The sequence below is a fragment of the Silurus meridionalis genome, chromosome 4, assembly GCF_014805685.1.
Source record: "Silurus meridionalis isolate SWU-2019-XX chromosome 4, ASM1480568v1, whole genome shotgun sequence".
NCBI lineage: Eukaryota > Metazoa > Chordata > Actinopteri > Siluriformes > Siluridae > Silurus > Silurus meridionalis.
In genome coordinates, this window is record NC_060887.1 from 18,235,994 (window position 1) to 18,248,522 (window position 12,529).

The 12,529-nt window shown below is 35.5% G+C and overlaps 2 protein-coding genes across 5 annotated transcripts; both read right to left on the reverse strand.

Annotated features, from left to right (window-relative positions):
* Positions 1-742: 742 nt before the first annotated feature.
* si:dkey-7j14.5 (uncharacterized protein LOC556563 homolog) lies at positions 743-7,406 on the reverse strand. Of its 4 annotated transcripts, none has more exons than XM_046848208.1 (8): positions 7,042-7,406; positions 6,717-6,782; positions 6,034-6,144; positions 5,416-5,472; positions 4,464-4,580; positions 3,810-3,878; positions 2,756-2,869; positions 743-1,987 (listed from the first exon to the last, which is right to left on the reverse strand). In XM_046848208.1, exons 2-8 carry the CDS (start codon positions 6,774-6,776, stop codon positions 1,901-1,903), a joined length of 615 nt encoding a protein of 204 aa, XP_046704164.1. In that variant the 5' UTR covers positions 6,777-6,782; positions 7,042-7,406; the 3' UTR covers positions 743-1,900. The 4 variants fall into 4 exon arrangements, with proteins under 4 accessions (XP_046704164.1, XP_046704165.1, XP_046704162.1 ...); XM_046848209.1 differs by having other exon boundaries at positions 6,717-6,840; XM_046848206.1 differs by lacking the exon at positions 7,042-7,406 and having other exon boundaries at positions 6,717-7,026.
* Positions 7,407-7,534: 128 nt separating this feature from the next.
* Positions 7,535-10,505, reverse strand: LOC124385093 (membrane-spanning 4-domains subfamily A member 4D-like). Its single transcript, XM_046848205.1, has 7 exons — positions 10,357-10,505; positions 9,553-9,731; positions 9,132-9,233; positions 8,880-8,936; positions 8,514-8,672; positions 8,296-8,415; positions 7,535-7,864 (listed from the first exon to the last, which is right to left on the reverse strand). Exons 2-7 carry the CDS (start codon positions 9,727-9,729, stop codon positions 7,778-7,780), a joined length of 702 nt encoding a protein of 233 aa, XP_046704161.1. The 5' UTR covers positions 9,730-9,731; positions 10,357-10,505; the 3' UTR covers positions 7,535-7,777.
* Between the last annotated feature and the right edge of the window lie 2,024 nt (positions 10,506-12,529).

Consider the following 12,529-nt stretch of genomic DNA (forward strand, 5'->3'; position numbering starts at 1 on the left):
AAAAAGGAGGTTTCGGGAGTGTAAATACACAGGTTTTCTAAACACACGTATTTTGTTGATGTACCGCATGACATAAGCCTACAGTATTAATGAACCACCTTTTCTTGCATCTTTCCTTTGATGCCTGAACCAGTGATCTTAAGCAACTAGGATGAGAAGTTGGAGGCACAATTTAACTCTAAAGAACCACCCTATTTTTTCAGACTAGAAAATGGCAGAACCTAAAAATTGTGCACTAGATGGTGAGTGAATAGGTTATAGTTTCAGGCACAGCTTGTGACGTTGATGAGGCAGGTAGAGACATTGGAGTATTTGCCATCACACTGCATACTTTATTTGAACACTTCAGCCAAAAATAATTTGTGATGCATTAATAAACTAATTTATTCATTACATCTCTCAAAGATAGATTGTGACCGATATTGTAGCTCATTTGTTTACTAGTTTAGCTTTATGTAAATCACATGCCCACATTGTAACAGCAAATTTTCATTCGCTGATTAAGTACATTTGTGGAAAGGAGAAAACCATGTGTATTTTTACAACGGTTTACATGCTGCAACTACAAGCTGAAACACATACAGCAAGACAGTTTAGCTATTTAAAAACAAATCAATAACTATGTCACTTTAAGACCTTGCTGGGTTACTACATTTGATCTATACTGAATATTTACTTTACTTCAAATGCGACAGTTTTCTTTATTACATTTTTTTTAAATGCAGAAAATATACCATTGCTGTTTGTCTAACAAATCATGTTTATTTTAAACATCAATCATCCATAAACACGCATGAAGTTATCTATGATTTTCAATCACTACATATAAAGACATCAAAGAATACAGGCAAAATGTAAATCTGTTGACATGACATGCTGTTGTAAAGGCAATGACACACTGACACAAACAGTACTGTGAACTGATAACATGCTACCACAAGAGAAGATTACACCGGCTGAGCCCTTGAGTGAGGCTTCAACCTCTTACTTTTTGTTGTTAGTGTCCATTGATTTTGGTCACAAGTGGTGGCACTTACAGAGTTGGCAGTCATCATAGCTTTCCTGAAGTATCAGTAAATATAAAACAGGATGACAAAAAAGCCAAGCAATGCCAGTCATTTGTTAACACTTGACAATTCTCTCTCATTAAAACATCGTCACCCTCATGTACATACTGGGCAATATTTATCAAGCTTTAATTTTTTTTTTAAAGGTTTGTCAAGGCTGGGTGATTGAAAATGTAAATGTAAATATCTTTACAAAGATACTGACTCCTGTACTTAGCATATTGTTAGTGTGTAATCTTTACGTTTTTCTTTGTGTTTGCCATATTCCTTGGTAGATTCTTTTGGAGTAGCTTAATAAATGTTGTTCAATATTTTCTCTCATCACATCACAGAATTTGACTGATGTTTCATGCAAATTATGTTCTACAGCACCCCAGCACAGACTTGCATTAATAATACACTATATTATACTTTATATATTGTATTCCAGTACAAACATGGATTTTGCAAATAATAATTTGTCTATTTGGATATAAGTTAGCATACGTTTTTTCTACAAATAAAAAATCTAGATTTTATAAACATTTTTGTTTCTATACAATCTTACAGCATTCATGTCTATAACCTGCTCATTACTGATACTATATAAGCATTTTCATGCAAACAAACTTGCTTATCAGTGCAAAGGGAATAAAGTCCTAGCAACTATTTATCCATCAAAATTTATTGCAGAGTGAGAAAACAGCCAAATACCAGGTGCTAACATTGTTACAAATTATTTACATTGTCATGAAACTTTTTTGTGTGTGGGGGGGATTTAGAGTGGAAGCAGTTGTTTCTTTTGATTGATATGAAACTGTGCTAAAATCGTTGACCTTATCCTGTGAGAGATTTCAGTTCCCATTACGCACATTAGTCCTGGCCTGTCCTCCAGCACCATACTGTGTGTTTGAAGTAGAGTTAGGAATTGGTGTCATCTCCTGGAGGCAAATGGTGAGAAGAAATGTAAACATGAAATGCATTTTAAATCTTTAAACAAGATATATTATATCACTTTTTACAATAGCCCATTTAAACCAAGGGTTTATATATATATATATATATATATATATATATATATATATATATATATATATATATATATATACATTTTTTTTTTTTGGTGGCAGCTTTTAAAGCTTTATAAATATATATGACAGTGTCATATTCAGTAATCCCCTGTTTATCACTGTGATTACGTTCCAAAACCGCCCGTGATAAACGAAAAACCACGATAAACGGACGCCACCCCAAAAATGCTATTTTATGTACAAAGTACTGTACTGTATTAACATTTGACTTCATTTTATAATTAATCATTATATTTTCATTAATAAATTTCATTATTTCAAAATAAAACAATTCCCTATAAGTTTTTGGGTCTATCGTGCTATCTGTGAGAGACCAGAAATTAGAAATTCGAACATTGGTAAATTGGGGATTACTGTATTTAGACATTTTCCTCAAAACTTCCTTTCGACCTGGTGGCATTTCTTTAACAGCCCAGGACTGGGTCGTGACCTGGTGGTTGGGGAACTCTGATTTAAATCATAAATAATCATAAAGAAGCTAGCCCATCATTGACTGTAAATCTTCCATGTATGTATTTTATAGTTATAGATTTTAAATGAATATATGCCTAATAATGTAAAAGTAGTCATGTGTACTTCTGTGTACATGAAATTACATATTTATAGCAGCAATCTTACCTTAATAGCACTAACAGATAGGGCATATACTCCGAAAAGTGCCACAACCAATCCGATAATACACACCAACACCAAAGAGCCAATCAAGGTGCCCAAAATTCCATTCACCAAAAACTGCAAAGAAGTTCAGAAATAGCAAAATAATATCCATAGGTCAATGCACACATGTAAGCAAAGTAAATAAGATTTTACTTCAAAGACACATACACTCACTGAGCACTTTATTAGGAACACTATACTAATAGTGAGTTGAGGCTCCCTTTACATTCCAAACCAAATAAATTCTTCATGCAATTCAGGAGATTCTTGTCCATATAAACATGATTGCATTAAGTAATATCTGTAAGTTTTTCAGGTGCACTTTCAATCTACAAAACTTTTGTTCTGCCATATCCCAAAGGTATTCCATTTAATTTGGATACAGTGACTGAGAAGGCCACTAAAGAACATTGAGCTCAGTTTGATGTGGCATTCAAGTGAAAATTGATTGGTTTTAATGGCCCAAAGTGTGCTAAGAATGCATTCCCCACACCATTATACCACCTGCACGAGTCTGGCCTGCAGAGAAGTGGTAGCTCAGTGGGAGGTGATAGCCACTCCTGGACCCTTGAGCAAGGCCCTTAAAGCTCAAATGGTAAGGTGTTTAAATTACATAATTGTAAGTTGATGGATAAGGACTTTTGAAATGCCATAGAGGTATAAGTTATAGAAATACTCAAACCAGCCTGTCTGGCACCAACAATCATGCCACAGTTAAAATCACCAGGATCACATTTTACTCTTTGGATGGCACATGTATCTGAGTTTATGTATTGCACTGCTGACAAGCATGTGTTCCTAATAAAGTGTTTTGTAAGTGTATAAAAAAAATACAGAATTAGATGCTCAAGAGCCACATTGGAAAATGTTATACTTTTGTTTTTTTAGTATTATCTTCGAATTTTGTATTTGAATGAGGCTGAAATGTTAAATAAAAAAATACTGTTTCAGAGGAACTACTGCATTAAACAATTTGGCCAATAGTGCATAAAACAAAGCACAGAATAAAACTCACCTCCTTCTGTCCCTCTTTATCCCCTTCTCCACAGCAAGCCCACACCGAATGGCGTGGGTCACAACACCACTGAAACGAGCAGGGCAGAGCCTGAAGTCACACCTTTCTCAGAGGTGATACACACCTTTCTAGTTAGCCTTAATCTATTTCTATATATTTTTTTATCCTGATATATTTATTCAGTTTGTAATGTGATTTATTAAATTGAAAAATACTCTAATGTTTCAAATATTACATGAACAAACCAGGTGCCTCAATCTAAGTTACCATAGTGAGATTAATTTGAACATATATTCCTGTACTAGACTTAAAATGATCATTAAAATGCAGATTCCACTTTCACAATAAAATAAAGAACATTATTGCTTCCCAGGTAATCACTGACAAAGTAGAACAGACCAAAAATACTATTGATAATATATTTTGGTATGCAAGTGACATTACATCAGTAAATGTCAAGAAGTATAACATTTTCCAATTCGAGCATCCCATTTGTGAATATAATGCAAATTCATGCAACAAATGAATGTATTTGCAACCTAGTTATTCTTTTTCAGGACACTGACTTCTAAAATTATGTTGCAAATGTTTTCTTGGCATTGGCATGTTAAATAATAGGAACAGTGCGAGGTGTGCAATGCTGTAGATGTTTACCTCAGTGTCTCTGTAATAGTAGGATTCCCCACGAAAGGGTACATGTCGAGCTATGAGACCAAATCCGACAATATCAAATGCTGCGGTTAGCAACTGCAAAACAATAGTTGTACCCACCTGTGAAAATAGTAAACATAAATAAATAAATAAATAAATAAATAAATAAATAAATAAATAAATAAATAAATAAAAACAATTAAAACATAGAAGTCAAATCTCTGTATTTAAAAAATATACAGATCTGCTTGTAAATGTTAGGCATACTGTATACTGCAGTGATGTGTTCAACCAAAATCTACTTAGAGTCCAATTTCTAGAGTGAATGAAACTGGACACATTCCCAGAAGAGAAAGTGACTGAGCAGCAGAGTGACAAATGCGTTGTACACACATAGTATTGATACTGGCAGGAGCCGGAAGGATCACATAACAATAATGTATAACAGAAGTAAAAAGTAAAAATAATAGAAAAAATAAAGCAATTGAAGACACTGCAGATGTTTCACATGTGACTGCTATAAAGCTTTAAGAGCAAACATTAAACAATAAATCAATCTTTCAGCTTTCATGTTATGTCCTAGTGCATCAATGAAAGCACAGTGAAAGATGAACCTTTGAGCAGAAAGCATTTACGTGAACAACTGACATTTCAGTCTCTGTGCTAACATTGCTGTCATCCTCCTCCTCCTCTTCCTCATCATCCTTCTTATACAAAAAAAGATTCAAACAATAGTCATTTGTGTATTTAACGTCAGTAAAAAAGATTAAAATAATAAATGCCATGGCTGCTGTAGAAGCTAAATTCTATCAGTCAGCACTGTGTGCTGTCCAAAGGGCTAGATTGCACTTGCACAGCATTTTCTAAAATCTAAGTGCTTAACCGATTTTTATACCTTTATTAAAATCATTAAATGCAGAATTGAATTTACATTGTGGGGTACAAAATATCATACCAGGCATTTGGATGGTCTTCTACCAGCATGAACCAAGACAATTCCAGTGATAAGAAGCTGCAGGAAAGCGCAATACAAAATACTGCATCAGTTCAGTAAATCAAACTAAGACAAACTGACCTGTTTAATAACTCTAAATATGTTCTTACCTGACATGAAAAGATTAAATATTGCAGTTATTTATAATTGTTACTTCTGTCATTTTCAAGTAATGTGTTTATTCTGGACATAAACTTGTAAACCTTTACTCAGCAGACAGTAAATTTAATTCTCCTGCTCAGTTGCCAGTAAATGAAAACTGGAAAAAAAAAAACACTCTACACTCTTAAATATAGGGTCTTTATCTCTATAGGGTTTATTGACTTGTGCATCTGGCAGATTGTGCAGAACCCTAAACAGTATCATGTTCCCCAAGCAGAAAGGGTTAACTTTTAAGATGCTATAGAACCCCCTTTACTATTTGCTTTAAGGAACTATTACTGTACAACTGAACAACTGACCATTAATTATTTCACACCTTACTCCAGGGATAGGTTGATTTAAGTATTGCTCAAGCTATTTTGACATTGTCACTGTATTGTCACAACATTTCCTACATTGACAAGAGCCAGGTCTTACTTGCGCTCCATTCAGAATGAGGATGATGACCTCCCGCTGGATGTGAAAGTGCAGTTTATACACAATCGTACTCAGCGTGACCGTCAGCAAGCCAATGATGATTTGTACTGCCTTTTAAACAGATAAGCCGCTTTTACATATTGCCATATACATATACATCACTGTGTTATTCTTTCATAATGAGTTAAATCAACTGCAGCAAAACAAATATATAACAAATTACACATTTAAGCTCACATATTATATTACTGCATTGCATGCAAATCAATTCTGTTTCCAAGGAATGCATTTGGCAGATAATCCAATTGACCCAGGATTTCTTTAAAATAAAAATAACGGTATAGTATAGTGCACTCCATCTCGTCTCAATGTGCAATAGAATTAAGTCTGGGTAATGGACCTGCCCCAATGCACTGCTGCATCTATTTGCTTGCGTGTATGTTTATGTGAGAGAGATAGAGATAGATAGATAGACAGAGAGAGAGAGAGAGAGAGAGAGAGAGAGAGAGAGTTTTGATATGGGCGTTTCCTTTTACAGTCAGTGGCAATATAATCATTAAAGGATGGATCTTAAAATATTAGTATAAACTATTATTTAGGACACTGATGATATTTTATCTGTTGTCCATAACCTTTATCTATTATTAGAAATAATGAGAATTCTATATAAAATAATAACTCACCCCTAGTGTTTTTGGCTCGCTTCTCTTAAACGCCTTAATCTGAGACGGATACAGCGCCATGGTGCTCTGCGTGTGAGACACGGCATCAATCAGCACGGCAGCATCACAGCATCCCGGTGTGGGACTGAACCGCATCAGACACGTGAGCGCGCGCACGCACACTCCCGTTATATCCTCAAGTTAAAACAACCGCAAATACGTTCTTTCTCTCTCTCACACACACACACATATACACACACACACACACACACACACACACATACACAAACAAACTGAATCAACGCAACCTTTGCATGTGCATGCATGGGATTTAAACAAGCCATACCTTTTTGTTGTGCAGAGACGGTACTGATGAAAGCCGAGGAGGGGTCAGAACCGCTGCAGCACTCTTAATGTAATGAGGCGAGGCAAAATCCAGACACAGCCAAATGAGGACGAATATTGGCCAACTCAGACTCACTCCTTATTTCTAGAGCAATCTTCACAGCAAGAGCTACAGTATATTATTCTGAGGCTGGGTTATGAATTATGTAAACGCATTTGGGGGGCTGGTGTGGGGAACTCACTGCAGCAAGTAGTGTAGGTCCACTGCTGCTGAGTATTTACACTAGTGTGCTACGTGGTTGATGTGGGAGGAGAAGCAGAAAATTATGTTAAAGAGAAACACTAGTTCATTCTGTGTGTGTGTGTGTGTAGCACATGAACGCAGACATAGCGGAGTGAGCAAAGCAAAGCTATCATCTTAACCCTTTACTATGAGGTGAAGATTAATCCATGGCACTGTCAATACATCATACAATGACAAGAGAAACACAGAGTAATGCACATTGGAGGATTTTATTAAGGAATACAGGCATATAATAATTGCAGGAGTATATCATAGAGTATATCAATTTGTGCATTGGTGCAATATCAAAAGCAGAATACATGTCAGTTTTCGTGTAGATCAGTTTTATTGTGTACGTGACACCTTGATTGTGGCCAAAAAATAACAAGGACTCTAGAATAAGCAATACTATACTTGAAAGCGTAGTGATTCAATACAGTGCTACAATACTTGCTTAAGGATCACAGAGTGGAGGTGAAGCCACTTCACTGTTTAGCAGAGCTTCCTTGCTGCTGCTGTTGCTCTGTACCCCCACCACCTGCTGCATTTAAAACAACAGTAAATTGGTATGCACGTCAACTGATTATTGACCGGATTAACATTTTACTGACACGAACAGTGTAAATGAAAAATTGAAAGATTTAAATACCACTATTATATGAAAATAAGGACCAAATAAACAGGCTCCTTGCCCACTAAACAAACCAGTTCATTTTTTTATACAACAACTCAGCTGTAAAAATTAGATAAGTATAAGTTGTTAAGATTAAATATGTCTGCCAATATTCAGAAATGTAAAACCTATCCACCACATTGCTTTTCACTTTTATTAAGTCTCTTTATACAAACCAAACTTTTCCCCTGTCAGATAAGTATTCTCTGTGATTACCAAGCAACTGCTAGTTTTTGCATAGAGTGCTGAGTGACTGAAGAAGAAATATAAACCATTAGCTAGCCTTATGGAAGTCTTACCCATTTGGTTGCACATAGTGGTTTCCTGGCCTTGCACGAAAAGACAACAGTCGTCGTACACACACAGGCCCCGAACACAGACAAACCCAAAAGTATTCCCTTTACTGCAATCAGCAAATTCTGAAGCATATCACAAAAAATAAAAATGATAAATCAACTTTGCACAGGTTAAAATTACTTTGCAAGGAATTGGTGCATACACCAGTGAGAACACTTACCATCAGCCTAATAGTTACATATTGGCAGTCATAGTAGCGAATCTCTCCTTGCTGACAAGCACTAAACTTTGGCTCGATGGTAAATGCAAAGCAGAAGTAGCAGACGGCAGATATGGCCAGGAGAGCACTGATGATGTTTAGGGCAATTACGCTTTTGATCTAACCAAAGGGGAAAAAAAGCAAGACAGACTGCAGCCCACAATAGTGTAACATCTTTTATTTAATACTAAATAAACAACAAAACATTCTAAAGGGATAATTGGATTTCAAATAAACAAATGGCAATTTACACAACAATGAAATGTCACAGGATACAAAGCAATTTGAAGCACTGCAAGGACACTTGTTGAATTCTGGATTACTTACAACTGGAGAAGAGGTTCCCTTGTGTGCACCCAGGGTTACAGAACCAGAGATGATAAACTAGAAAATATAAGTAATGTGACTGACAACATTTCACAAAGTGTTGTAATTGTAGCTTAAAGTTAAACAGACGAAGAAGTGACATATTAGTAACTGGACTGCCAGCATTACAATCCATAATTAATGATAATAATAATAATAATAATAATAATAATAATAATAATAATAATAATAATTCAAGTACTTTATACTTACTGATAGTCCAAGGCCCACAGGGATTTCACCATACAGTGTTTGTGTGAACCAAGAAATTGCTCCAATACCTATCATTACTATCCCAACCATGATCTGTACAGTCTAAGAAAGGCCAAAAACCCCAAATCAATCATCTCAGTCAAGGGATTGGACAGAATACTTATGTTCTAAATATCACAGTCACAATCTGCAGCTAACAGCATGACCTTTTGAGTAAAGTTTATTATTGTAGAATGAATAATCTATATAAAACAATTGAACAGAACAATGTTGAAGGTGGGAAAGTTTTTTTTAGTCAATATTTATTGTGTAAAACACACTTGATTACAACCATTGATGGTTCTATGTGATCACACAGACAAGATCTTCCGCTTCAATAGTAATTTGTGACTATTTCATTGAGTGAGATGGGTCTTCTTACCCCTAATGCTACAGGCTCTCCCTTCAGGAACATCTTGGTCATGTATGGTACTTCAGATAGTTTAGTCTTGTTGTCCTTCTTTTCACTGAAACACTGGGTAGGCTCTGGATTTTGCAGAGGAATGGTTTGGGTCATCACCCTGACTCCATGGGCATCTATGTTTACTGAGGAGGCCATTTCTCAAAAAAGATTTTCCACAAGCAATTCATTATTTCATTAAATAAACAGTTTCTGTAAAACATGGATGTTCCTAAAGCATGCTTCCAGTATATACTGACTGAGTTGTATTAGATTTTATTATACATGTACTTATCCACAAATTATATATTTGATTTAGGTTTGACCAATACAGGTGCTATATTAAACATATTTGATTAAAAGTATTAAATGTGGTAATATAGCCTAATGTAGAGATTATTTTAGTATGTATCTAATGTTTGATATTGTAGCCAAACATATTTGCATGTGTTCAAGTGAGTATGTGTAATTCCAGTGTATAAGACCGTAACAGTAAAAACAAGCGGAAATTGAAGGAATCTTAGGCCCAAGGCTACAAAAATGCCACAAAAACTACGTCACTACTATTTGACGCCGTTTTATGACCTACAAATTGCGTTTTTTCCTTGTATTCTTCTTCTTGTTCATGTGATGTCCATTTCAAACTTGTATTATGTAAACACTGTGTTTACACTTCTACAACTTTGCATGTTTGTAAACGTTTTAATAGCCATTACGCCACTCATATCTAACAAAATCGCAGTCATTTAGGAATGTAAATGTAAATGTTTACATACAAAAACTTACCAATCTGGTCGAGTGTTCAATCCTGATGTTAGTGTGAACGTGTTTGTAAACCGATTAGTTTCGTTTTCACATCTCCGGGTTGCCTTACGTGCCTTACAGTGCGGTCAAGCCAGCAGAAGGTTTTAATTTGTTTTGCTCGACAAATCGTGCATTTACGGTATTAGTGCTGGAGCGTTCAAAATGAATGTAAAGACTCCATAACGGCGTTAATTATATACTTTTTTAATATATATTTTCAATTGATGGCTGTTCACGGTGACCCAAAGCATATTACTCCATGAAATGTCATTTACCCCCTAAAAAAGACAATTAAGTATCTTTAAAGTGCACGATTAGACGCGCAAACAAAAAAGTGAGGGTGGCTTTACCGTGTATTTTCAAATCTCAAATTATATTAATCAAATTTACTCTAAACAATTTTTGTCACGATTCTATGTTTTAGGAGAAATACACGCAAAAACTGGATCTGGCAACACTGGGTGCGTGTATATGAGACACCTCATTCAAAGAGTTTTCTTTATTTTCATGACTATGAAAATTGTAGATTCACACTGAAGGCATCAAAACTATGAATTAACACGTGGAATTATAAATGGAATTATATACATAACAAAAAAGTGTGAAACAACTGAAAAATGTCATATTCTAGGTTCTTCAAAGTAGCCACTTTTTGCTTTGATTACTGCTTTGCACACTCTTGGCATTCTCTTGATGAGCTTCAAGAGGTAGTCACATGAAATGGTCTTCCAACAGTCTTGAAGGAGTTCCCCGAGAGATGCTTGGCACTTGTTGGCCCTTTTGCCTTCACTCTGCGGTCCAGCTCACCCCTAAACCATCTCGATTGGGTTCAGGTACGGTGACTGTGGAGGCCAGGTCATCTGGCGCAGCACCCCATCTCTCTCCTTCTTGGTCAAATAGCCCTTGATGCCTTCAGTGTGACTCTACAATTTTCATAGTCATGAAAATAAAGAAAACTGTGTCCAAACTTTTGGTCTGTACTGTATATATAGTTCCCAGTAAAATATTACCACAGGTATTCTATTTATCAACAACTGGCAGGATGAACCTCCTAATTTCCCAATCAGTCGCTGTAAAAACCCAAATATATAAATATTTTACAGCCAGTATCTCTAATGAGACAGAAAATAAGTTTATTGTTATAAAAAAATATTTAAAAAAACTTGTATCAGAAATTAGGTTCACTCACTGTTTTTCTGCTTCCAGCAAGATCATAGCCTAGTTAGTGTGTTTCTTAAAATAATTAAACACTTACAAGTCATAAGATTCTAACAAACTCTGTATATCATGTAAAAACAAAATGCAATTTACATTAAAACCTCTTAAAATTGTCAGAATCTCTAATCAGTGCCCTGACTACTGAACTAGGGAGCTGATTGAGACACAATGTCCTGAGGTACAACTACTTTTTCTCCTCTTGCAGCTTTTTTGGGGATTGATGGTGTACTACATATCCTGGATGTTTTTTAGTGTTTAGCATTGTCTTTAAGATTACATGGGAAGCCCGACCAAGGAGAAATTCAATATCAAATCAAATGATCAAAATAATTTTTTTTAAATACCAATGTTAAAAACTGCAAAGAAGGCTAAAGATGCCCTTCCAATAGACATCCACTAATTTTAATGGGAGCAAAGATTAATAATCATGAGATATTTTAATGCCATGGGACCCCAGACTGATTTTGAGATCACTGGTAGTGAATGGATGCATAGGCAGACTTACCAAACTGTTCTGAAGTATCTATTAATAAATACATCCTGATACTGGTTAAGTAGGTCATGGAAAAAGAACAGTATCGGTCTAAAAACTCAGGAAGGTGAGTAAAAAGCACACACGGATGACACAATGTTTTTAAATGAAGTGCTTTTAATCTAGGGCATCTAGGGAATGTTTATTCCATCACTGAGGTGTTGGAACAGTGAAGAGTCGTGAAGCATGTCCTCCTTGTACCATAAAAGATGGTGGGCCCGATATTGAAGGGGGTGTTGTGCAGAGCAGGGTGCAATAACTTTTTTAAGGTAGGTGAGGTATTTGTAGGCAATCATCAGTGTTTTAATTATGATACAGGTACTTAAAGGAAGCCAATTTAGGGTGCATAGCAATGGAATAGTGTTGGAGATATTAGAAAGGTTGAAAAGTTGTGCAGCTGTAATC